Source organism: Acromyrmex echinatior, chromosome 2, assembly GCF_024713525.1.
Source record: "Acromyrmex echinatior isolate Ae372 chromosome 2, ASM2471352v2, whole genome shotgun sequence".
Taxonomy (NCBI): Eukaryota; Metazoa; Arthropoda; class Insecta; order Hymenoptera; family Formicidae; genus Acromyrmex; species Acromyrmex echinatior.
The window spans coordinates 3,332,634-3,360,633 of NC_141853.1; the positions used below are offsets into that span (position 1 = coordinate 3,332,634).

General features: G+C 33.8%; 1 protein-coding gene across 6 annotated transcripts in view; it reads right to left on the bottom strand.

Annotated features, from left to right (window-relative positions):
• Nucleotides 1-28,000, bottom strand: part of LOC105148572 (Smg6 nonsense mediated mRNA decay factor) — a 109,231-nt gene that overhangs the window by 4,504 nt on the left and 76,727 nt on the right. For 4 of the 6 annotated variants that reach the window (XM_087403083.1, XM_087403082.1, XM_087403084.1 and 1 more), the window contains 3 exons: nucleotides 7,766-7,928; nucleotides 2,109-2,329; nucleotides 1,134-1,215 (listed from right to left, as the gene is read on the bottom strand). In XM_087403083.1, coding sequence (XP_087259209.1) covers nucleotides 1,134-1,215; nucleotides 2,109-2,329; nucleotides 7,766-7,928 — 466 coding nt within the window. Of the gene's footprint in view, nucleotides 1-13; nucleotides 142-1,133; nucleotides 1,216-2,108; nucleotides 2,330-7,765; nucleotides 7,929-21,981; nucleotides 27,840-28,000 lie in introns of those variants that run through there. The other 2 variants (XM_087403085.1, XM_087403087.1) reach the window with 2 other exon arrangements.

Genomic DNA, 28,000 nt, shown 5'->3' on the forward strand with positions numbered 1-28,000 from the left:
TTAAGGCAAAAGCCGTTCCCCAATTTTTTTTATTGAGCTCTCTTACGCAGAATCTCCCGCTACTAATTCATTTATTCTTGTCTCGAAAGTCTTTGATAAAAACTAGCGAAATATTGCCTCTAAATAATCCTCAGTAACGTTCTAAGAAAAAAAATTTCATCTGGATATATTCTTTAATAAATCTAGAAAAGACTATTCTTTCCTGACTAATTTAGAATCCAATACAGAAAAAAGTATTTTCTTCTATAAAAATAACATCGTTTAAAATAGCATCGAATATATGACATATTTAATCATGAAACATGGATGTATTAAGGATCTTTCTTCAGGAGATTTTCATCAATTCTATCATCAAACAGCAATTTTTGTGTTAATAAATTGCTCTTTTAAAATATTTTAAAGAATGTTTTCTTCTCCTGATTTTCTGTTCCTGATTCAAAATAATAATTTTGAATGGAAAAATAATGTTCACTAAAATTTTGTAAAAAATTTTCTGAAAATTCTCGGATTTTCCAAATATTTTCAAAATTTCAAGATGAAAAAATTCTTTATCAATTTTAAAATAAGTTTTATGAATTGGTTTGCAAGTAACACAAACAAAGTATAAATTATAAATTAGTGGAAAGGATTTTCGACAAGATTACATCTATTATTTTTTACAATGAAGTCACAAAATCTATAGGATAATATAGGGAAGAGGCTCACTACAATATACTCTCAGAGCTACTCTCTCTCTTTTGCTGAGTGTTATCTTCTACTGTCACTTTAATTTTTTAAATAAAATTTTTCGAGATACAAAACTGTACGATAAATATACGTGGACATATATACTGACCGATTGTCATTGACATTTTATCATTAAAAAGTTACCAAAGTTTTCAAAACTGAAATTTAAAAATAAAATTTCAAAAATACTAATAAAATTCCATAAAAATTTCAAATTGTCTAAGTAGTAAACACTCTTGAAAAATATTAGATTTTTTAAATCTAACTTTTTTAATAATAAATTTCAAAGGAAAGTTGAACATCCCCTCTAAATACGCCCATATATATAAACAAGAATGATGATTGGAACTATTGTATGAAATAGAAAGAAAATATTTCAATGCCTTCTGATGTAACTTCATATCTACCTGCGTTTGCTTGATCCTTGTTGCTTCTGCAAAGACTGAGGCACGTAGTCAATATTCTATCGTCATTTCGTGTCAATCCATCCTAGAACAAGACGATAAAAATTCTGAATATGCTGATAACTCAGTAAATAATCACATTCTACTATTTAAATATAGTAGCAAATAGCTTAACGGAGAATCAATCTTGGAAAATTTATGACAGAAATTGGCGTTAAAAAACAAAGTCAATTATTCAATCACGAAAATTATGCTAACGCGAAATAATGAGGCAACAAATCGCAAATAGTACAGAAAATACTTCGCACGTACACTACGTGGGTGTTCTCGGCTCGTTATCATAACATTCGCGCTTCAATGAACACCGCGCCTACCTTTCTTTGCTACCATTGATCTTAGGAACGACTGGTTTGTACTATACCATGACTACTTTCTACGTGTAACTGTTAGAATCTTATCGACTGAATGTCACAATCGATTCATTTTATCGTGTCGCTTGTCGTTACACGCTGCAGGCATTTAGATATAAAATCGCAATGAAAATAACGATTCCTTAATTTACGTATTCAAATCGGTTATCAAAACAGGTTTTGTAATCGCCATATAATATTCAGAATTGCTTCTTATAAAATATACTGACTGTGACAGTTGAAATTAAAAACGATGAAGTATTAAATTCAAAAGTAATAAAACATAAATAATTAATTCTTTTTAGATTAAAGGAAAAAAATAAGACGAGGAAGAAGGAAATTGTACAACACGTCGATTTCATTTCCGAATCGCAATAACTTCAACAAAGAATGTTCTAAGATTTTTAGACAAAAGAAGATGAAAAGAAACAAAGGATTGTTCATCAGAAGTCCTACATCAATCGATGCAACTTTGGCTTCTAAATACCTCAGCATGCCGAATACAGTTATTTAAGAGGCGAATGTAAGCGTATCGAAATGATCGAGGTTTGTCCAGTTTCTTACTTACCTTGTCGACATCTTCCTCCACCGTAAAAGTGCTGGATGTGAGAACGGTGCCTCTAGTGGTTAAGCACCTGATCGCAGGATTTCGACTTCTCGCGAAGGCCAATGCCGCCTTGGCGCTCTCGGCAACTCGCACCACATGCTCAGGATTCAGAGTCGCTCTCGACGCTGGAGGACAATCTCTCGCATCGGCGCCTCGAGCTAGACCTTCGAGTTCATTTAGTACTGTAACAAAAAACATTTCCACTCGTTAAGCACGCGTGAAAGGGACGTGTCGAAATTTACGTCGCGTGCACGAGAATACACAAAGGAATCAAGAGTAATCTCTTCGAATTGATTATATAAATGTAAAAAAAAAACCGTGTATCTTAATTTAAATTTCTTATAGAAGAGAAGAAAAGGAATTATGTACACACAACATAAAAATAATTAATTTACTTGTCATAAAAACGAGTCATTATAATTCATGATAATATAATGCTCTATGATGCTTTAATATTGCACGTGAAAAGATAACAGTTTTATATTAAAAATAGCAAAATTTTAGGAAATTTAAGAATTTATTATTTATTTTATAGAAATAATAAGCATAGACGAGTCCCTCAATTTCATTCGTATGATTTATCAATGGTCGATGATATCCAAAATGATTCATTCAAAGATTTTTTCATAGACTTTTCCATTTTTTAGTGTCAACCGCAGCTACTCTCTTTTATATTTCAAACTTTTCCAAATAAAATACAAATAACTTAAATTAAAATCTTCTACTTACAAAATCCAAAGATTCAAAAGAAAAGTCTATTGTGACTATTACTACTACGTTGCCTACGCGATATGTTCATTCGACGAGATCGATCTCGTCTTCATGGCCGAGATTGAGGAAAACGGGATGGTGACGTGCTGTTAAAGCAAAAGACCATCACAGCTGCGTTGAAAAGCCACTCTCCCCAACGATCGGCGACCGCCGTACTGATATCGCCCACGTATAAAACGTAGCCAGGAGGCAGCCCGCGGTACGCCGCTGCCATCGAGCTCCATCGCGAGCGTTTCAAGCCACATACATGCATTCATGTATGAGCCGTGAGAACCTAACTGTGAACGCTCACCGTTGCTCGCCATCCAAGAGCCAGACGGGCTCGTGGTCGGCCGACTGGCCGACGAGGTCAAAGGGCAGCACGTCGGCCGATTTTGCATGAAGGCGCACTTTCGTTTTTCGACCCCACGACCCGCACGAACGACAAAAAGGAAAAGGAGAAACGCACAAAGCGAACAAGTAACGAGATTAAAAAAAACCATTTTTTACCAAAAGCTCGATCTGATTATAAACTTTTTTACAATTTTTAACATATCCGTAAATCAAAAGGATTTCTTTTTAATTGGCAATTCTTTTATATTTAACTGATTTATTGTCTTTAGAAATTAATTTGATTAATTGATTATTTTTAACAGAACTTACAACAGAATCTTTAAAATAAAATGGAAAAAATTTTTTTTTAATTTCTATCAAAAGATGATAAATTCAAAATACAATTTCATTTCATTTCGCTCATTTGTCATTTTCAATTTTTTATTTTCCTTGTCTGACAGACAGACGCATTTTTTTTCAGAGAAAGAGGGGAAGTAGATTATCATGAATGCTGTGAGAGAGCTTTATCAACTTTATTCGCCACAGATTGCCGCGCGAGAGCGTACAGAGAAGCAATCTACGGAAAATGCAAATAGGAGGTTCACCAAACTTTCCCCGACTCGATAAATTAACCGCCTGCCAGCCTTATCCTCCTTCCAGACCCGACCCCCGACGAACTGGCAAGGGCGGTCGGTAGTGGATGAAGTTTGCGAGACAGGGTGGACGGAAATAGAAAGAATAACTGCGGAGCGAGAGAATAGGGAAAACTGCATTATTTATCACCTAGGCCTGCAGACGTCATTTATCACCGTGCGATAAATATTCTGCTGCTAAAATATCGACATGTATAATAATCAATCTTTAAATTATACGCGATTAGGTGTCCAACTAAAATAAATTAAAATGCTCCATATCAGGATACAATTTTAAAATCCAATCTTCTGCTTTCTAAACTTTGCAATCCATTTTCATAACGTTATTGAAATACTTTTATTTTAATAATCTATTTCTTAGATATTCGCATATTAATTTTTAGTAGATATATTAATTCCATTTTTGCTATTTACTGTTTGCGTCCCTGAAGATGGCTCGAATATGAGATGAGACGTTGGTTTTATTACATCATGTAGTTAGATTATTTATTAAATTTACATGCTAAGAATATATTATACCGTCTATTTTTATGCGCACTTCTTATCGTATCAACTTACACAGCCTTCTTTTTGAGTACTACCATGTTTTAAAAATTCGTTCTATTAATCCTATTAGTGTTTTGCTCCACTTTCTCATAATTATTTGCTTTCAAATGAGCATTTTTATATATGAAGTAACGTAAAAAAAATCTAACAAATATAATGACTCTACGACACTAATCTGACGATTGTGATAATGCTTGTCAAAATCTTCGAAGCAAAACGTTTATCCTTGCTCTATCGCCACGACCTTATAAACGTTTTGGCATTCGAAAAACTCTCTTCCACTGGATGAACAGTAAATACATGACAAAATAAGACGGATAGTGACATAAGTTTCCGCAAAATGCCATGTCCGGATTGCCACCGAATCAATTTTGCTGAATCAACGATTAGATCAGCGTTAATTGGTGATAGGGATGATGATTGATGAGCCTTTCAATTTTCAGCGGCCTTGAACCTTGACACCAGCCTTGTCTTCAATTGAACGCTAAAGCAAGTGTGTCACATACAACTTTCACGATCACCTCAAGAAACTATCATTCTGATATTTTTCAAAATCGTTCTTCACGTTATTTGTTCCTACATGTTTTATTGAATTCAGTAAATTAAATTATTACAACTTTGCTAGAGAAAATATTTATCTACATGAAAATCGAATACGCGTTCTAAGATAAATGTTCACAAAATGAATACATCACAACTGAGATTAGAGGTGGTTAAGATGTACGCGCTCGAGGCAATAAATGCTCCGAATGTCCGTCTTGTCGTCGTAGCAGTAACTCTAGACGCATTACTATTATAAAGCACCGTGAAAATGTCAGCCTCACCGTGGAAGATTGTAAATTTATCGCTGATTGCGTTTCGCTGAGTAGCGAATGTCTATAAACCGCGACTATTAAAAAAGAACCAGTCGTTCCGTCGTGCCATGCGTCATCGTCGTTGTTGTCATCATCATCGATTGTTTGACAGAAACGAGCGTCCTGTATGCATTATCGTATTGTAAAAAAACACATCGATAGGCGTGTGACATGCGATTTGACGATTCTATTACTGTGTTAGCTTTTTACTTAATACTTTCAATTAAATCTAATTCTTGTAAAAGAAAGAGATATTTATAAAAGAAATAATAATTTAAGAATCTTTATTTTAAATATTATTTTATTTTAGTTTTATAAAAGGAATAATTATTTTTAAAATTTAATTGTACATAATTATAATTTAAGAAATATAATTGCTAATCGCAATGCTGAACTTAACGGGATATTTCCTCTAATTAATTAAAATTTTTAAATGCATTTATATATATCTCTCCTGTATCTGTTTGTTGTTCTTTATCTTTATGATATGTAGTATATATTTACCGTTATTTCCTCTCCCTGCTGCATCAAATATTTCATTAAATAATATTTAATATGCGAATAATAATTAACAGATCCTAATGACGCAACTTAATATATCAGTCGAGAATCATAAAATTTAAATTAATTATGAACTACTTGCGTATCGCGCGAAGTTCCGCATAAACATTTTTTATAAATACGGACTCCGTCTTCTTCCTCAACAAAAATTTGATTGAAAGCTATCATTAATTATAATTTATGGTTTCTCTTCCAACATCAAATAATCCGATAATTAATTGGTGTGCACATTTCAATTCCATTAATTCTAAAATGAAACAAATCTGTCCTGGGAATGTAAGTTCCTAAAGTCTAGCTTGTTAAAAAGTTTATATAAATTATATACTTATTGTATACATAATTAGTATATACAATGCATTGTGTACACTAAATTAAAAAGTTCTATTAATTCTAAAATGAGATAATTCTGTCCTGAAAATGTAAATTTAGTTTGTAAAATAAAGATTCTTAAAATTGTTTAGTTTGTAAAGTCTAGTTCGTAAAAAAATCAGAATTTATATAAATTATACAAATCATATATATATATAGTATAGCGTGAGTACTGTTATATCTCCATAGCGGAACGCAATGAAGATATAACATGGCTTTAAATCGGTATGCTGTGGAGTGCTACGGATTTAACTGCTTCGAGCGCGACGATGACTCGAGACCATGATTTCGTTCGGGTCGTATCTCGATGTGAGACCGTTAAAGGAAATGCTCTCCGACAATGCGCGCGACTGATCGACGGCGTTCGAAAGGAATTGCTCAACGCTAATTGGAGCGAAGGAATCGACAGAGGTTCGCATTCCTCAATGTCATCATCCTCCAGGAGCTGACGCAAGCGCCGTTAATAGCCGTATCGGTCGGAGTTCGATCCGGCAAACGGCTCCCGCGATCGAACAAAGCATTTCGCGCCAGGGATATATGGGACAATCCATTCTCACGAGGACGAGGGAGTAGGAAAGTTCTGCGACAAGTGACGCGTAATGACGATGACCTAATGAACTATTCTCCGCTAGGGATCGACGAATCGACTATCGTCGATGGTCTCCAGCTTCGCTTAACGTCGGAGACGAGGCAAATCGAGTATGTTTGCGTACCGGCGATTGCTTTGACCCGAGGCGCGACCTCCGACTGGTCGCGTCATTTCTCTTCGATGACATTATCTAGACACAACCCTTGAGAAGGTGTGTTCGGTCATTGTACAGTTTTTAGATACTTCATAGATACGTTCGATGCGCCGCCAATAGCTGATTACAGTATTATAATAACCGATTTAATTGTGCACAGTAATTGTGATAAAAAAATATAGATAATTCGAGTAATGAGAGTACAATTAATGTATTCTCTAAAAAATGTATTCTCTTTTGGCGTAAATCTCATTTTAAAGAATGAAATCTCACTCTTAAAGATTAAAAACTAAACCCTTTTTCAAATCTGGCTTAATTTCCACTCCAAAGAACTTAGAGAATATATATAGGAATGAGAATTACGTCATTACAATTTTTTGAAAGATTTTATATTCAATGAATAATCATTTCTTAATCCTAACTTTTTCCTAACTGTCATGTTTTCAATCTTTGAGAAATAGATTATTTTTTTACGAGATGAACGTAACAGTGTAGTGACGAAATAGAGCAATACAGTTTACAATATTTGACAAATCGAGAGTCTCTTCTATTTTTGTTTATCCGATAAAAATGAATGATGTTATAATACAATTTGTCTCTTTGTTTATTAATAGTTATTCCACGCGTTTTTGAAGGTAGGGAAAAGTTTTAATCCAAATCATATTACTGTGTAACACATCCATCTTCTTTCGAGACACTCGATCTTTATTCAAAAAATGATCGACGAGATCAGAGACTAAGCGACGCACGTATTTTTCGCTGGTTTTTTTCCTGCGCTAATAATATGTTAAACTTTTGTTTTCACTTACCAACGAGTGGTACCATGAGAGTGTAGATTGGCTGCGCACCGGAAGTGGCTCTTGCGATGATCTGCAATTGCTGCAGGTAGTCGATAAAGCAATTAGTGTCTGGCACCAGCTGTCTCGGTCTCACCTCGATTTCTACCGACACCGAGGACTTTTGTAAAATAGCCTAAACATATCAAATATAACACACATATATTTCAATAATATCAAAATATAAATAAATTCCAAAATTTTAACGAACCCAAATAATATCTCTCCTTTTTTTTTAAATAATCGAATATATGGAAAAGATTCTCAAAAAGAAAAAATATAAAAAAAATATCATTTTAATGACAAAAATAATTAAAATAAAATATAATATTAATAATATTACCAAAATATATTTTTAAAATACTAATTAGAAATATTATGATTATAATTAAAGAGGACAACATAAGTGTGACGACGACACTTGAATTTCTCTTTTAATCCTAAATTTCACCTCCATTTTCCATTATTGTATATAATGAAAATCAAATCTTTTTAAAATCAATAGTCAAGAAAATTTCATAGTTGAGTAATCGTCTCAATCTGCATCCATCTTCGTGATTCTCCTCCTCGTCAGAGAGAAACGTACCGCATCTCCATGCGCATTGCATGCACCTTCCACCGAGAGGGAAACAAAAAGCGAGAAAAAGAGAGAAAGAGAGACAGGCGCGTGTGCGTGCAGCGAAAGATGCAACGGAAGACGCATTATCTTCCAATTGAATCCCACGTATGCGGATGGTGCTTGGCAAGAGAGGCAGTGGCGCACACCGAACAATATCGGCTCAGCAGTATAACGTGAATGCCAAGTAGCCATTGTCGTAACAGAAGCTACGGACTATAATGAGGCCTCTATCTAATATTGTTTTGACGATGATCGATACATATCGTTGACCGCGAGTTCATTTATAAAAATAAAAAAAAACAACAACATGAAAACTGCCTTCAATAATAAAGAGTTAGTTTCAAGAAATTTGAGCAGCTTCGTTAAAATTCAACAAAGAATTCAGTACATGTGTTATCTCGGTTCATTAACATATTCTCAGTGACGATTTAAGGTATTTACCGCTGTCTACGATTTTCAGTGGAATAATATATGCAAAAGTAGCTGTGCTTGAATACATTAGTCATGAATCTTCTCTCACTTTCTATTTTTCGACATTCTTTATGTAATCATTATTTAAAAGCAATTTACTGACTAAATAAGCATTGAAAACGTAATAATACATAATTTGAAATATGAAAAGAAAAAAATCTTTGAAGATACTAGTCATCGAATTATTTATCCATTAATCAAGTCCTTAAAATGTGTTCTCCCAAATTTTTTTTTTCCAGCAGATCTGAACTTTATAAATATAATTAATAAACACAAAATTTCTTTCAATAAATTTTGTAATAAATTAAAATAAATAACGTAAACATGCTTTTCCTCTTTTCCTCTTTTCTCGCTCGATACCAAACATTTCTTTAAATCCTTGAAAGACTGAGAGGTCTCTTAAAACGATCCTGCAATAGTCAGCGCGAATACATTCGCAACGGTATCTCAAGAATTATTCAATATCCAGAAACTCTACTCAATATTGAGGATTTGGTTTCGCACTAATGTTCGTGCGATGGCACGTCGCACGAGTCGGCGAAAAGCATGCGGGGAATCCGAAGACGAACCTAATTGCTTGCGGGGGTACGTGGACGGAATGCAAAACTAGGAGAGATCGTGCACACGCGACGTCGCCAAGCAAAGCCACGTCGAGCCACACTATGCCGGTGTGCAAATGTCATACACGTGTCCACGAGATTTCGATCTCTATTCTCGTCCTCCTGACATGATACATTCGCATGTTTCCCATTCCGCAAAGAGTTAATAAATAGTCGGCAGATCTCATCCATTTCATTTTTCGGCAAATTCTGTATGATGTCGGTACGAAATTAAGTTATTGTAAAGTAATCTTCGTTCTCTCGATGATACAGATATATATCCTTCTAAGAATTCGTTTTTAAATACCTATAATATATATGCATACAATATATATATATATTGGGTTGGAGAAAAAACCAACTCAATTCTGCGGATTATTGTTAGCTGAAAATTATATACAATATCTTCGTCAAAAATGAACAAAAAATTTAAATTTAAAAAAAGGGTTTTAAAGCTTGAAATCTTTAAACTTTCAAATGGTTGCTATATTTTTTGAATTTATGTGAATTTTTATGTATATATAGAAAACACTTAAAATTACGAGCTGAAAAAAATAAAAAATTTTTTTTTGGCTTTGTAGATCTGTAACGCCCAAAAAAAATTTAAACCAAATTTTCGACCGTGAAAGCTTTCCTCACAAAATCGTTCTTTAAAAATATTTCTATGATTTGTTGTTCATTATCGCAAGTTAAGTAAATAGAATCATTCTGACTTTGGTTGTTTATAGCTCCATTAAAAATCATCGTACTGCAATTAAAAAAACAAATTCTTAAAACTGAAACGTTGCTCTGTCTCTTTCACGTCAAATAGTCGAAAATTCCGTAACAAATATAAAGTAACTGTTCCAATTACTGTGCCTGTCCCTATCAATGTGCTTTTGTATTTCGATAAATCAAAAAGAAAACTAGCACGAATAAATAAGGACAAATATTTTTTCTTGTTAAGTTAAATTATTAATGCATACGATATCGAAGATAGTATTTTATTTTTTGAGTAAGTATTTTAAATTTTAAAGTATTTTAAATATTTTTCGAAAGATATGAGGAATTTATGTGAATCCAATAATACGTACCGCAAGATTTTAAGCTTGTCCTTATTAATGTGCCCTGTATTGGAGCTGAGAACGTTGTGTTATGAGTGTACATTGAAATAAATATAATGAAATAATGATTTATGTAATATTAATTGAAACAATTAGCTTAAATTTATTACCTGTTTTAGTAACTATATGTTAAAATGAGTCAAATATGGATAGGCACACAAATTGGGGATACATTAATAGGACCATCACCGCTTGAAGGATTCACTAATAGGGATAAAAACATGTATTTTATTTTTGTCAAAAACATTATAAAATATTAACATTTTTTAGATTAAAGAAATATTATAAGAAAAAGAAATAGTTGAAAAACCGATATTGATTGCAAACAGATAAAATTAAAGCTACAATATATTATTTAATAATTAATTCAGTAATAAGTTGACTAAAAGGCACAGTTAATAGGGACAGTTACCCTCTATTCTGTATATAGTTTTGAGTTAACAAAAATCCACAGAATTTTTCCTCCAACCCCATATACAGTGAGACCAAAAAGTATTCGTACAAGGAAATTTTTTATAAAAAAAAGTCTTTTTTGTAGGAAATCAACATTAATTAGCAATTTTATACAATGAATACATTCTGTTCTTACATTAACAAATGATCTTCACATATATTCCTGATTTTAGGAGCTAAATTTCTCAACTGTACGAATACTTTTTGAGCAAAAACATCCAAACAATAGAATTTTTAATTTTCGCTTATTTTTCAGATGATATATTTTCTATAATTAATACACATCATTTTGGTATATATAATTTTAAGAAACATTAACAGATATCTATTTTAGAAATAATTGTCAATTAAACATCGAATCGACGTCAAATTGATGTTGAAACCATCGTATCAATATCAATTCGATGATTTATTTCTCACTGGATAACATTTACTTTTTAAAAATAAACTGTTTTTAAAAAACATTTACTCTGTACGAATATTTTTTGCACTCACTGTGTGTATGTATATATATATATATATATAAATCGACGTGCAAAATCATCGCGCGGAAATTTACGCGAAACGGCATCCAAGATTCTTTATTTAAGACCGTAATTTACGGATTCTACCGCGTCGTTGTATCATCGCGAAGCATCCGGCGTTGCTCATGTGTGTTTTCAAATTCAACTCCTCTCGTTCGCAGCATGTCTGCTTCATTATAGCGCATTGTATATGCGACAGCGACATAAAAAGTCCAGGAATTTACTCCCGTTTAAAGTATTCGTGAATTCCTAAACGATGTGGCGTGTACCGTTGCACATTCCCGTAAACGTATAGCATCACTCGTCGTCGTTCCCCTCTTTCTCTCTTTTACTCTCTTCTTTCATCCTCACGGTTTCTCGTCACCTTTTTTTTCCTCTCCTCTCTGTAGGCCCGCTCGTTCCTCGCACCTCAGCCGACAGAGCCCGGTCTGCTCGTGAGAACCCTCGTTGAATCACGCATCGCGGTCTCTACGCCCGCGCGCATATTAAGCGCACACCGACACGGGCCTTCACACGGTCGAGCAGGTCCGCGCCCCGTAACAACATTGTAAATGCGCAACACTCGCGGAAACGTACCTGGTAACCGTCGGGGACAGGTTCGCAGGTTCGCAGGTTCGCAGGTTCGTCCGGCTCCGGCGTCCGGCGAGCTACGAACGTGAGCGCGTGCTCGTGACGCGCTTGAATGCGGAATAACTAAAGTGCGCTTCTCTAACTGAAGTAAATGGAAAAAGAAGACGCGGAATCATCGATTACACTTTCTTTTCTTTATCAAATTGTCAGGTATCGTTTGGATTATCTCAGAACTGCCAACAAACACATTTACTGATTTAATCGAGCAATTTAACGTTAATCTTCCTCTAATATAAAGTACTGTTATGGAGATACGTAATTAGTTTATCAGTATTGGTATCGCGATAAATTATTATCATATGCCTTAACGCGATGCTACAGATGCAAGCATTTTTTTGATTTGGTCTATTGTTAAATTGGTAAATCAAATATCTTGAGACTCTGACCACACCCTCAGTGATTGCAAAGATGCCCGTCCCAGATTATCAGTTAACCAGGTTCCAGATTCAACTCTAACTGAAATAATACTTTTTTGCAATAAAGGTGCTTAGTATCATCATTATTAAATTGATAATCAATTTAACTTGTGATATTATTTCAATTTCAATTTATGACGTTTCAAGTCCAACTTGTAGTTGGCGTTTATATAATTGAAAATTGTATTTTATGTACAATTTACACACACACACACAATTAGGCACAAAGAAAATCTAGTCTCAACTATATTAGCCTTTTTTTACTTATTTGATTTATTCAGATTTATCTAAATTTCAACGAAAAATTTTGCAGATGTATATACAACGATGGTGCATTAAAATAATCCAGTCATTAGATGATAAAATCATCAGAATTATAATGTAAATTTCGTAAAGTTCGACAGTAATGACGTGCAATTTATATAACTGACAAAATTTAGAATTTATAATATAAAAATATTATCAGATACAAAAATGTAGCTTCGATCGAATTAACCTTTTCCTTGCTTATTCATGAAGAATCTTCGTGAGAAATTGAAATAATCTATTATATGGATTGCGATAAAGGAATTCTATTTCTGATCAAATATTGAATAAGTAAAACGGACACGAAAAGATAGTAGAATATCAGATTCAGATAGCAGCTCATACGTATGTTTCTTTAAAGTTACTTCTAAATAATATATCGCCAACCGGAAAAGTTAGTTCAATAGATACAAACGTTCGTAATTCTAATATAATATCACGTTTACGAGCAAATTGAGTATACGTACGAGTTGAGTACGGTACTTGAGAAAGAGAAGAAATAGAATAAAATCCATTATACATTCTAGTTTGAATGAGGAATATATCAAAAATATCAACTATCACAAATAAATTATACACACTATGAGATAACGAATATTTAATAAGTCATTTATGTCAGCAATAATAATAACCTGATAATTTCTGGTGATTATAATAAATTTAATTTGCACATAAAAAAAGATGGAGTAAGAAACGTCCTAAAGATTAAAAAGCAATTTCTTGATAGCGATAACGATAATAATATTAATAAGAGCAGAAGAGGCGTGGCCTTTTCTGCTCTTATTAATCAGAAATTATCATCAAGAGAGATCAGAAATCGATATCTACCATAACTCACGAAAATCATTTTTGATAAACTAAGTCGAACACCATTACGTGCGCTCATCGGGTGTATATATGTTCCCATAAATCAAACAAATACCCAGTCTCACCGGCCGCGAACGATCGGCATGTATCTATTGCTCCATAATCGTTACATCTGTTACGTCGTAATCGTTATCATTTCAATTATCCACAGATTTAACCGGCCGAGAAAGAGAGACAGCGGGAAGGGAGACCGGAGGAAGAACGACTCGCAAGTGCAGGCATGAATGTGCCTGCTCGCGCGATCTTGGTGCGCAATCTTACTGCTCCGCATAATTCTCGCGTTACAGCAAGGGTTAAGACGTTTTCCCATAAGGGAGGCGGCACGCCGATGGTCGCAGCGATTTTATTGACTCGGTCGAATGTTACCGCGTGGCTGGAGTCGCGAGAGAAACGCGCGTCAACGAGCGCCGAGCCGGGCAAAGAGGAATCCCAAGTACCGCGGTAAATCGCGGACGATACGATCTAAACCGCCCATTCTGCCCGCGTATACGATTTCACGAGGACATCCCGCGGACTCCTGCCCGCGAGTTATGGATTTTTGTCGTCGATAAACGCGCGTACGAAATCTCGCTCGGCTTTCGAATCTACGCAGACGCGCGCGCGACACAACTCTCCGCACAAGGCTGATAATTTCCTTTTTTTTCTCGATCCTAATAATTAAATTTCTTCCGCACACTCCGTAATAAACGCTAATTCACTACACGCAATCTCATTTGCATGGAAAACTCATTACGTGAAATAGATAACGAGTCGACGGTCAAGTTTTCCGGAATGTCTGGAGAGAATTGTGAAAATCGCGTGCACTCGCCAGACCATCCCTTAAGACGTGCAAAAACCGATGAACAAAAGGAAAATGATGATAGAAAATATTAAAAATTAAATTAGATTCAAGCCAAGAGCAAAAATTCTGCTACCAGTCGCGCGGCGAGGAGAAACGGGGAGAGATTCTATCTTTAGATTTAATTCTACCTTTTGATTTTATTGGCCGCTTTATCCCGATGGAATTAGTGTGAGCCGGGTTACACGGGCGATATATTACGGGGAATCGCATTTATAAATGTAACCAACGATGGCGGTCCGCGACCCCGCCATGCGTTTGTGGTGCTCCCAAATCGGATTGCTTTACCCCTTCGTGCCACCATAAACTACTTCCACGTATAAGAATCGCTCGCGACACTGGCCGATGTTATCTCTTCAGATTTTATTAGATTCTCTGAACCTGTTACGGGAACAAATGGCGATCACGAATAAATCGTAGAGGGATTTTCGTATTTTGAATTAATGTATAACCGTTGCAATTAACTGTCATCTTACGACGTATATACGATTCATTAATCTTAAAATTATTGCCAGTTTATAAATGAAAGGTTCAAAAGGAAGAACGAATAGAGCTATAATTTGCAAGGTCCGCTTCGGATACGACTTTATATTTCTTAAGATTAAGGAAATGCTGGACGCCGAAACGTACATTTCGTACTTTTTCATTTTCCTCGTTTTTCTTATACACGGAATAAAATATTCTTTTTTTGCAGAATAAAAGAAAAAACACAAACAGCTGCGGGAAAACACAAATCTGTATGAAAATAAAAAAAATTATAAATTACAGTTTCCTGTTGCCACGTAGGTTATTTCTTCACATATATATAAATGATTTCAAGTATATATCCAAATAAAAAGTAATTTCTCTCTTATTTGAATAATTTATAAGAATATAATGAACTTGAAATTATAATTTTGAAACTTACGAGACAAGTGAATGAAAAAATATAATTTGAGTGTATATAATCTAACATTCGTGCAATATATAGGATATAATAGAACAAGAAATATACGTAATATTTTACTTAATGTACATAATTTACTTAATACAAATAATGTGTTTTATTTACTATACGTGTTTCATCTAGAATTACAATTCTGTTTTACCGACATCAATCAAGTCGGACCGTCGCTCCAGCATCCCCTAAAGTTCAAGACTTGTAAGTATTTCACTTATAAAGTTGTATTTAAAATGGATCTTATAAATTAATTACTTACTTCAGTATTACTTTGAACCCTTTAAATACAGCCAAGATTTTTCCTGGAACCATTTTTTATTTTATTCAATCCTATAGAAAAAAATTCTATCGATATAAATTATTTTTATCTCACTTTTCCTTTTGTATGCTTCACAAAAGATAATAGAGAGTAAAAGAAAGTAACACAAAAGCTACCTGAAAGATAAATAGTTTCATTTCAGATCAAGCTTAGTGATAACCGTTTACCTAAGTAATACATCCACGCACAAAACGAGCAGACGTTCAACGTATATCTGTGCTTCCTTTGCAATCCGCAGACTCTCTACTTTAACTACGCTGAGAGTACCTCGTTGCAAGGACGCAAACATTGACATTGTCACGAGCTACAAGAATCTTACTTCTTTTTCGCTTGTCTTCACCTCTCTTCGTCTCTGAAGAGAAGGAACGAAAGGAAAAATCGAGAAAGAGAGAAAGAGAGAGATCCAATGGTCCAAGTATAGTCAAAAAGAAGAAGCAAAAGAGGGTCTGTTTACACTACCATTGACTGAACTAATAGAAACGACGAGAAGTGGTACTCGCTTTTCGATTTTCAAAGACGCGTCGTCGGGCGCATTCCTGAGATATTTCTGCCGCCGTCGAAGAACGGAAAGTAAATTGAAAACTGGAAGAGTACGAAAGATCTTGCGAGATCCACGGCGTCGATGCACTCAATACAAAACGAGAATGAGCCGAGGCGAGAAATGTCAACCTTCCGTAAGGCTCAAACCCGGTGAATCGGAAGGAAACTCTCGCCTCCGGTGCGACGAGATGGTAAAGTAAATTGTCGCCTATGTTATACAAGTGAGGACGATGTTACGAATGCCAAGCTCGAAAGCTGTCGACGAGAGGTGGAAAGCCCGAAAAAAACGAATGGAGAGGGAAAAAAAGAAAAGAAAAAGAGAGAAGGAAGCGTCAAAACCAGAAGATTCGTGTGAAGTGAAAGTACCTAACATCAGAATTTTATGTTACATTTTTATTTCTGGTATTTTGAAGAATACACCGCTATTTATCGATCGAAACTGAAATACTGGTTTCCTCTTCGTTGATCTTTTCCTCTTGGAAGAGAAAAAGCAATTCAATTGCATGTAATACAACCACAAATGCCGCTGTTGAATAGAAACTTTATACTTTGTATTCATAAAATGCGACAAAAGTTTCGTTAAGCTTTTAAATAGATATCGAAACGAATGCAGCCTGATGATTTACTAGATTTAGCACTTGACGATATTGACCTTTGACGAGTCATTTGGTGAATGTTCGTAGCATAATTCATTTCACGGTAGATTAGCGTAGGAGCACACTTTCGGCGACGACTACGACACTCTAGGGAAACGAAGTGTTCTTCCCTAATATCGCGGAAATTAAAGATCCGTCCTGTCGCAGGAATGGGGAACAACCATTACTGTGCTAGTGTCAAGGGACAACGGGTATACAATGTCTTTCTCGTCGGCGACGGACCCCTTAGAATTGAAGCGGAGGAAGGGATGACAGTCGAGAAAATGTTATCTCGAGTTTGTGGATGATACGAGGGTGAAGTCCGACCACGTGGTGATTCCCGCGAGACTCTCGTAATATCTCGACCATAAATGTTTGAATACGTAGCCTCCGGCTATACCTTCGTCAAAATATCTTTATGCAACAATTGTGAAAGATAGGAAGAAAAGGGTTTTGAATAACAAGGACGTATACATCTCTGAAATAAAAATGTATACAAGTTTCTTTACAGCTTAAACTTTCACACTTGGCAAGATAAGTGCAAAATTTGTTTGACAGTTTCAATAAAATATTAATAATTAGTTAGATTATAATTTTTAAACCCACACACACACACACCATTATGTGCATTTCATGTATAACACAGTGTACGACAAAAATCAATTTTTTTTCCTTCCATGAAAAAATCAAAGAGATTCTGAAAATAGATGTAAAAAAAATACTCGTGTCTCGGCGTTTCCAATCAAATCGTTAACGTTTTTTATGCAGCCATTTGTCGTATTTGCTTCATATTGGCTTTTTACAATTGTTTTAAATTATATAATAATTTTTTAAAATAAATAATTGACGTTTTTGTATGTGAAATTATGCGATGAATCCGAATACAAAAAAAAATAACTGAAAAAAAATTTTTTTTCATATATTTCCAAATTTTTGTACAATAATAATTATTAAATTATATTTTTTACATCTACTTTCAGAATCTCTTTGATTCTTTCATAGAAGGGAATGTATGTTGTACTGTGTAATAAGATCCTTATATATATAAAATTAGACGTTATTTATAATTTATTAAACTGATACATTAATAGATTTGACTTAATAAAAATCAATACAAATTATTTTTTTATAAATTATTTAATAGCTCTACAATAATATTACAAAAGGGGATTTCATTTAAAGTTTAGCCAAAACATTCCCTTTTGTACTATAATCATCTTTTCTTTGATCCATTAAATAACTTGAAAAAAAAAACAATAATTTACGCATTATGTACAGCGCTGATTCCCATTCGGCCAATCAGTTTCTTATTATTTTAAATTATTGGGAATTTTATCAGTATTTAATGTACATTAATATATTAATATATTAATATATTAATTATTATATTACTAAATTTTCACAGCGCAAAATGCTTAAATATATTTCATCGCATTATTAATATTCAAAAATAAAATAGTCGAGCTCCACAACACCGAGAACCATCAGCACGGTCCTGCGGGGTAATATTAAAAAGGCAACACGAGATTTCGTGGACGTCCAAAACGTTTTACGTCAGCTGCGAGATGAAATTCGGAACGTGCACCCCGTCGAGCCGCGTGCACGATGAAATATAAGTTCACCCAGCGGGAAACGGATCTCGCGAAAGAGGAACGAGCGAGGGATCGTCACGACAGGTGTCTGTCTCGTTGCCGTACGTCCGGTGGGATTTATTTCTCTGATAGGTATAATTTATTCATACGCATATATGCCGTTACGTACACATAAACGGGAATGATACGCGCGCGTCGTTAGACCTCGTGGAAAAAAAAGCAAAGAGAGCAAACGCCGTAAATCACAATAAAGCGTATCGTTTATTAACGATCTCATTTAACCACCGCGGCATATATAACCGTTTCGGTTGAAAACCGCGTCTCGTATACATTTTACATGGCAATCGCGCCACCATTTATATTCTGGCCGCTGCCTAAACGATTCGGACGCAGAATCGCAGCCGAATACACGCGATAAATTATCCATTATGCGGAGAATACGCGAGAGGTTATCGATTGGTATACCCCGCCGAACGACGACGAAACGCCCACGCCACCGCCCAGCCACAATACAATCCCGACTGCCCTACGGCTACTAACAACATAGTAGAGTACAACAATGGTGGACGTCAAACGCCCGGGCCGTTACCGTCGTCGACACTAATACGTGAATTGTTCCCCGTTGCCGTCAACTCGGCTAATTAATTGAATAGCAATATGAAGTTTCGTTGCAGTTTCGTACGGTAACGAAATGCCAATCCGGCTTGTTATAGGATAAGCTGTCAAGGAAAGAAAACGCTGCCAATCAAAGAGCTTTACTTTCGCGTGAATATTGCATTTAGCGCTAATAAATAGATATAGATAGATTCGAGACGAGAGACGTTCGAGAAAAGAGAAATCAGTATTGATAATACCAATCAAAATATAATGTCAATTATAAATTTATGTTAACTTTTTAACTCAAACTCAAATCGAATACTTTATTCTTGAGTCTGCTGCAGATTTATAACTTCAAGTCTTAACTATTGCGTCTCTTGAAGTTTAAAGAAGTAATTAAAAATTAAAGTATTCTGATTATCTGTATTGCGAAGACGACTCTTACTAATTTAAATAAATGATATCAATGCAATTCTTTACATTGATATCGCTTACTTAAATTAGTAAAAGTCGCCTTCGCAATATATATAATCAGAATAATTTAATATTTAATTACTCTTCTCTATCTTACGATAAAATTTTTTCTCGAAACATTCACTTCCACCCTATAATATAAATAGATAAGAATAATGTTACAGAATAATAGTCATCGCGTAAATCCCTAAAAAATACTCAAAGAAAATGATACTATGCTAGTAACCGTTATAGCAACCATTTGGAACGGCGCCAACAGAGGATAATTGCTTTGAAGTAATTAGCTACTAGAGTTCACTCTTACTTGACGCCTTCTCTCTTTATCGTCTTTGTGTCTGTCGTCCTCCATCTCCTCATTCTTCTCCTAACTCTCACCATCGGTAGCAGACGTACGCCCATAAAATGTAATTGCTTTTCGGTTTAATCATGCTTTTTATTGACCGTTTGTCGCGAACGGATCTCTGAGCTTTAGCTACGCGAACCTCGTAACGAATAAAATATTATCTCCTTACAACGAAATGTGCCATCATCGTCTCGCAGTCATTTCTACCGTTTATTTCTTGTATAAAGTATTCACAATAATGAGTGTTCTTCTTTCTATATAAAATCCCGTATATGCAGCCAGAATCATAAAAAATATATGCAAATCAACTTTTTCATTCATCATGACCTCAAACATTTCAAATTGCATTATGTATCATATATTGTGAATCAGCCTATTAATCTTAAAAACATTTAGTATCTATCTTCATAAGAGCATCCTGGGAGTGGTATAATAATGATTAATTTCGAACACGCGTCCTGCCATTTTTCGCAAAATAATCTCTTATGCAAAGATTCTTCGGTATAATATAGGGACCAATTTCTCTATACAAGGTCTCACAAAAACGAAATAAAGATTAGATAAAACACTAAAAAGAATTGACGGACAAACAGAAATTAAAAATAGAATAATATTCTATATTTTAATTATTACTCACGTAATTATCAATAGAGATACATTAACTTCAGCTAGATTACGTATTTCTGCAAACTTAAAATGCTAATTATTAACTTGAGAAAATCAATAAAGATAAATAAAAAAAAAATTTCGTAAATTATAAAAAAGAAATGAAGAAACAGAATTAAGACAAAGAAATAAAATCTAAAGTTTTTGTTAAAATCTTAAATGTCGCTTTTAATAACAATTTGAAAGTGTAATCGAGAGAAAAAGTTGGTTGCAATTACCATAATTTAACTTCAATTTGTAATATTTCATTTTCGGTGCCAACTGTATATTCTTTGATAGAATCATAAATATTATTGCTAACATTATAGCAGTAATAATTATAAAAGAGAGCTTTAATCGTAATTATTTTACCAAGCAATTATAGTCGCATATACCAAACACTTTTCTCTCAGGATAGAAAATGAAAAACTCAAAGTATTTATAAAATTATAAATTATATATACTTTGCAATTCCATAGAAAGCTCGCATTAATTACATTGTTGACACGTTAATGATGATAAAAAGATGTTCAGACACGCTTAAAAATATTGTAGAAATTAACGCAAATTTTTTGCGGAGGAATTTTATGCGGCCGCATAATTTGAGCAGTTTATGAGTAAATGAGAGTAGTTCGGAGAAATTATCTTCGGTCGCAATTTTCGCTCGTTCGCCCGGGAGAACATCAAGCTATTAATTTGTATACAAGATTTGTGCGCGCACGCAAGAGAGCAGAAAAAACGCTACACACAGGGGAGGGATAAATGAAAATTTTGCATACCGACTTTGCAGGACGGTCTTAATTATGGCATGTAAATTAAGGTATATTTAGGTACACGCTAATACATGTTTCCTCGACGAAGCATGCAGAAACTACGCAAACATTCGAATTACAGGGTGAATAAAAGGAAATCCCAAAAAAGAGACCTGAAAAGAATTTCCTCTTCCATTCGCGGGAGAATTAACGTTATGAGCGTGAGAGATTGCCTCACAATTTTTTTCAAAGCACGCGAGTCAAAATTTTTCAGCCATCCTCTCCGTAATCATCACCAGAGGCAAATTCAGGATGTGCGTAGTACTCTAATAAAGAATTTCGCAGTTTCAACAAAAAGAAGTATACATAAAATGCCCAGCAAAAAGATGTATCAAGTTCTTCAATTTTGTAACGATTTTGTAACATTTCATTTTACATATATTTTTCTAATTAAAGCTTGTAACGTATTATAATCGATGATATAATTTCTTCTTTCAAAGTAATCTCCGGTTATTATATTTTCACCTTATTTTTTTTTCACAATAGATTAATCTTCATCAATAATTCTAATAATTCCCGCGTTTCGAGATTTTCTTGAACATATTCCAAGTACATCCTGTTGTCTCTCATATTTTATAGTCGCGCATTTCTTCCACTAATATGCGTAAGAGCTTAATCACAATCATTAAGTTAATTGCGGTATAATTATAAATAAAGAAAGATTAAAAAATATTTTTAATACCGCATTCTAAATTTTCGAATGTAATAATAATAAAATAACAGTCAAGATATTAAAAGCGAAACGTCTTCATATCGTTCAATGGAACTGTAGTAATAAGGTCCCAGACCTCAGACTGCGCGTTTATCCATGCTAGAAAATGCCATTGGGCATAACTTTATGAATGTACACGATCTAATAACAGAAATACGGGAAGAGGAAAAGAGAGGTGGTGAAGGGGTGCACGCAGAGAAGAAACGGCAGGATGGAGATTCCAGGATAACCTTCGTATCTGCGGCGAGCACTTGAACTCACCGTATATGAAGCGGATTTAATTGGCATAATAAACCTTTAAATAGAAGCCTCGCGCAGAGAGGCGAATGGTGTGTTAAGAGGTTGTTGGAGCCATTTTCTTCTACCTCCTCGCTCTCGCGGAGCCAGTTTAGATACTAGAGATTCACGTTTACTCGCAAGTACAAGTTACTCCCGGGATGAAAGATTCGCGAGATATTGATGCATATATAATAGCGCAAGAGATCGTAATAAATAAATAATGCTTTAAAGCGGATGTAAGCGATTATTTCATCAGTTTTGATTCAGGAACGCTTCGGCGCGAGTGCAAAGTCATGTCTCAGTGTATAAATTCTAGTTAAATAAACTGTGTTATCACATTATTATATTTAGTCTATTTAAAACTTTTATATATTTTTTTTTAATTTATTATTATATTTTATTATATTTCTTTCTCCTCTTCCTCTCTCTCTCTCTCTCTCTCTCTCTCTCTCTCTCTCTCTCTCTCTCTCTCTCTCTCTTTAAAATTATGATTTCAATTAATTTAAACATTATAACCTGTATTGCCTACGGTACACTTTCCTCTTTCTAAAAATCGTTTAGAAGGAAATTGAGTCCGGTTCTGAAATAAGCTGTTCCATTATTACATCAATCTCGCAGTAGAAATTAAGGCGGAGTCTCGAGTACGGATTCAGTATGCGTAGAGCCAATGTATGCGGCCAAAAAATGTCTCGAGGAAATGAATCGCTTCTTGCAACATCCTTCGTATCACGGTGCGTTACCGTTAGTCCGGCCCTTGCGATCGCACCGAGTGCTTCTTTTCGTTCTTTTTCTCGTAGATCACACCCAGTCATCTTCGTCGTCGGACCGCAACGAGAAACGGACTCGTTCGATATTTCAACAGCAAGATACAGACACAGCGAATATTAATTACATATATATTTCTAGTCTATTTCATTTATCAAACAGCATGTAAAATTATACATTATATACAACATGTTTCTCTTTCCATTTTTTCATCGAACAAGTTTATTCTGATTTTAGTGGAATTCTGTTATACTTTAAATTTTTTGCAGTGAAATCTCACTCCAAAAAAATAAAAATAAAACACTCTTGAAAAAAAGTAAAAATATATCACTTCTTGAAAAAGCGTGACAATTTGCACTCTTTTTAGAATGAATTTTCACCCCTTCAAAGGGGTGAAATCTCGCTTCAAAAAAAGCGAGATTTCACTCTTTTTCAAGAAGTAAAATATTTTCACCTTTTTTCAATGATGATTGCATTTTCTTGGAGTGAGATTTCACTGCAAGAAATATATAGTGTATGTTAAAAAATGAAAGGAGAGAACTTATTTTCATTTTGAGTCATTTGTAGAAAGAGAAACGAGTAACTTAATTTCCAAAAAGGCGATTAAAAAGAGATATAATAAAAGATGATCCTATTATATTTGAACAATCAATCTAAATGTCTGGATTAACATTTCTTAAAAGATCGGCAAAGTGATTATTAAAAAATGGCATGTAAAAAGTACATATTTTCTTGATAAATAAAAATTTGGCAGAATCAAGAAAGAATTACATAAATATGCTCTGTACCGAAGGAACCTATGGTTAAGACGCATTACGATGTTATCCTGGATCCGTGCATCCATGGTTCATCGACCATGCATGACGGGCCGCTGCCGTGCACAAAAAGGAAATATCCTCAGAGACCACGGGCAATGCAGATCAAAGATTAATTGGTTACAGTTCGCGATGTACACATTCCGATTTACTAACGCAATACGTACGTGCGTACGTTTCAGATAATGCCATTATCATTGTAGCGATTAAGCTGTGGACTAATTTGGTCTCTTCGCGAAGCTTTTTATAAGTTCTATAAATTGTCTTCTTTTTCGTTCCATATACACACATATATACGTACACATGCACAGCAACGAAAGAGAAATATCGTTTTAATCGACGTGACCAACGGGGTTTACAACTTCTTCGCCGGGATGCAATAACACGTGACGAGCAGCGAATTGCGAACGAAATGCGAATTTGATTGTTCAGCCGGAGGCGAAAAAAAAAATCCCCACAAAAAGTCATCCCGCGCAGCGTGGCTATTTGCAAAACATGCGTCGAGTTGCGCTTTCGTTCGATACTTACGAAGGTAAAATGATAAGCCGACTAAAAATATAGATTTCATCTCGATGAAATCGATAACAGCATATCCATTATTTATATAACATCACTAGGCAATTAGAGCCAATATCTAGAATCAGAGAGAATCACACAAAAATGAAAAAAGGATTTATATGCAATATTGCCATTTTTCCAATTTTACATATCTGGAATTTAAAAACAAGGGATTACTGACGGATTATTACGGATTTTTTACATAAACAACGCGCATATATCCATGTTCATACAAATAATAATATATAAAATTTTCTTAAATTTTCTGTTTGAAAAAACTTCTCATATAACCAATTCAATTATCGCGATATAATTTATATTTCAGTATTACGGGAGTTATGAAATCAACGACAGGCAACTGTAAGCGTTAATTAATTAATTAATTAATTAATCGTCGCTAAAAATAATTTGAATTTCACGAATGTTTGCGAGTCTCACCCATCGAGATAATGGAGATACGAAACGGCATCTGTCTACCTCAAAATAACGCGACTGACTGAATTACATTCTCGAAATACGGTAAAATTAAAAATTCATCTCCACTTCTAAACAAACTAAAATATAATCTGATCTCGAATTACGATTTAACCGGTTCGCGATATTCATAGCGACACACACGAAATTTCGCCGGCCAATTAAGCATACTTTTTCGCTCAAACTAATTTGCGTTGAAGTAATTCAAAGCTTGCGGAATTGCAAAACGCAATTCACTCGACTCGAGTGGCATAATCCAGATTCACCGTTGTTCGCGGAAAAACTGGTTTCAAGGTGTTACATGCAACAGGATTGTTCTAGATTCCAAGATAGGTTCATTCAGGCGTTAAAACTGACCCGCGAGTTTCAGATAATATCATAATCATATCGTTTAAAGTATTTTTGAAAATAAAGAATTTCATAGAAAATTTCGCTGAGAAATTATACTATTCAAAATAAAAATATATGTGTATAATCATGAAACACATACTTAAAGTAACAGTAACATCTTAATAAATGAAATCCTCTAATTTTCATTTATTTTCATTGCTAACATCAGATATTAATACGTGGACACCTCTTACAATTATTATATAACATTTCATAATAATTTTGGAGTTTAATTAGAATCAGAAATTTTCCTGACAGGAAAATATCAAGATCGTAATAGCTTCATATTAGCGATCAAAGTTGATCGATACTATTACGTGCATTTAGTTCCGTACCTGTGCTTAAACGCATACCAATTTGTCGGTTATTGATTTTCACAACTCAATGAACTATGTAATTACTACCGCCTCTTCAATTATCGAACATTGATAACGAACTTTTAGAATTATAAGTAACAAGAATAATCGAAAAATACTAAACTCTATTTCTTTAATCTAATTCCATTTACTTCAACCCTTTTTTTTTATTTTCTGAAATGCGATGCTAAACATACAGCAATTTAATCTACAAATAAATTACAAATAATATCTCACCTATTATTAAAGTATATATAAAATCTACATTTAAAAATCTCGATTTTATTAAAAAACAACATAAACAAATATAAAAATACATTACTTAAACATTGACTGTAAACAGATTATTTTCGTAATCGCTTCGTTGTACCGTTGCTGCTTCTTCACGACATTCACATAGCACTCAGTTGCAAAAAAGCGGTTAATTATGATCGTGCACGCAATATCAGGATACAATCATCGCGCGACAGTTTACACGGTACTCCGAGTTTTAATTACGTAATGTATACCTTCACGGAAAGAACGGTTTTGCTAAAGTATCTAAAAATTTAGCTAGATACAGATCTGAAAGTAATTTTATTATCCAAATAATTGTACAGGACGTTCAAGCTAATTGCTAAAAATGTTAAAACTTTTTATAACATTTCTTACTTATGCTTGAGCATTCTATATAATCATTTTGATGGTACAATAAAATTATTTTCAGATTTGTATATAACTAAATTTTTGAATAACAAAATTGCTTTTTTCGTGTTATTATATTCTGTGAAAAGAACTGCATGAAGAAAGTTCAATAAATAAATTTAAAAGAGCAATTTTTTTACCAACACTATTTATGCTGCGAAATTAACACAAACATATTATAAAATATGACATTAATTATGATTATAATTAATTAATATAAATATTGTAACGCTGCTTCAGAATCAATTTACGTAACCATTATGTTTTATCATGATCGTTACTTAAATAACAATAACAATAAATAAAAATCAAATATTTTAAACGAGCAACATTAGATGATCGACAATATTAATTATTTATTAATTATATACATGTATAACCTCATGGAATGTTTCGACTTGATTTAATCTTCTTTAGCCGTGAATAAAATTGCAAAAAAAGTTATAAATTATGAACATAAATTAAGCGCATGATGTCAACGGAGATGGCTAATATAAATTACAAATTTCGCAAGGATCCCAGCTTATCAACGATTTAAAACAAAAAATTTTTCTTCACTAATGCAATTCCACTTACTGAATTTAAAATTAACGAATAAATTACATTTAAATTGTAAAAAATTCAAGTAATATGCAATGCATGATACTTAAAAAAAATTACTATTTATCAAGAATATTGCAATGATTTATAATTCCTTCCTTCTAACGCTTTGATTTCTGCCTCAAGTAATGCCGTTCAAAAATGACTCATAAAATATGTATCGATAGTCTTTGATAAATAGAAACACTCATGAATCATTAATCGCAGAATTTAATCAACGATAGTAATCGTCTAAAAAAGATTATTATGTTTGATATTCTTTTTTCTCACTTGTCGTGATCACTTGACGTTAATTAGATAGCGACGACACACGCGACAGAGCGACTCATGCCGACTCGAGTCTCGTCAAATGAATGAGGGCGCGATGACTTTACATAAACAATAAAGGACTGCACTCTACAACAAACGTCGAGATCAAATTAAACGAATTATCTTACCTCGAAATATTTAACATAAAGTAAACATATATCAAATATTCTACGAGTTTTAAAATAGATATTAAAAAGCAATCGACATATCACACAGTTTCTTGTTAATCGATTCACTTGGCGATTCACATTCATAGGATACGTTCAAGAATTCTGAATATATCATTTTTCATATATCTTTATTGTGCACTAAATGTTAAACAAGAATAAAATATCTAAATGCATCCAGATGAAGTTTCTGAACGCAATCTTGCATTCTCAACCTAAAAAAGATAAATTACATTTTTATATATATTACATATATTTATATATAAAATAAATGACACAAGTTTCTTTTTTAATATAAGTACATAATGTATTCAAGATTATTTATGTATAGAGTTATGGTACATTGCGAAGCATGAACTAGTTGCCCAGTAAATAA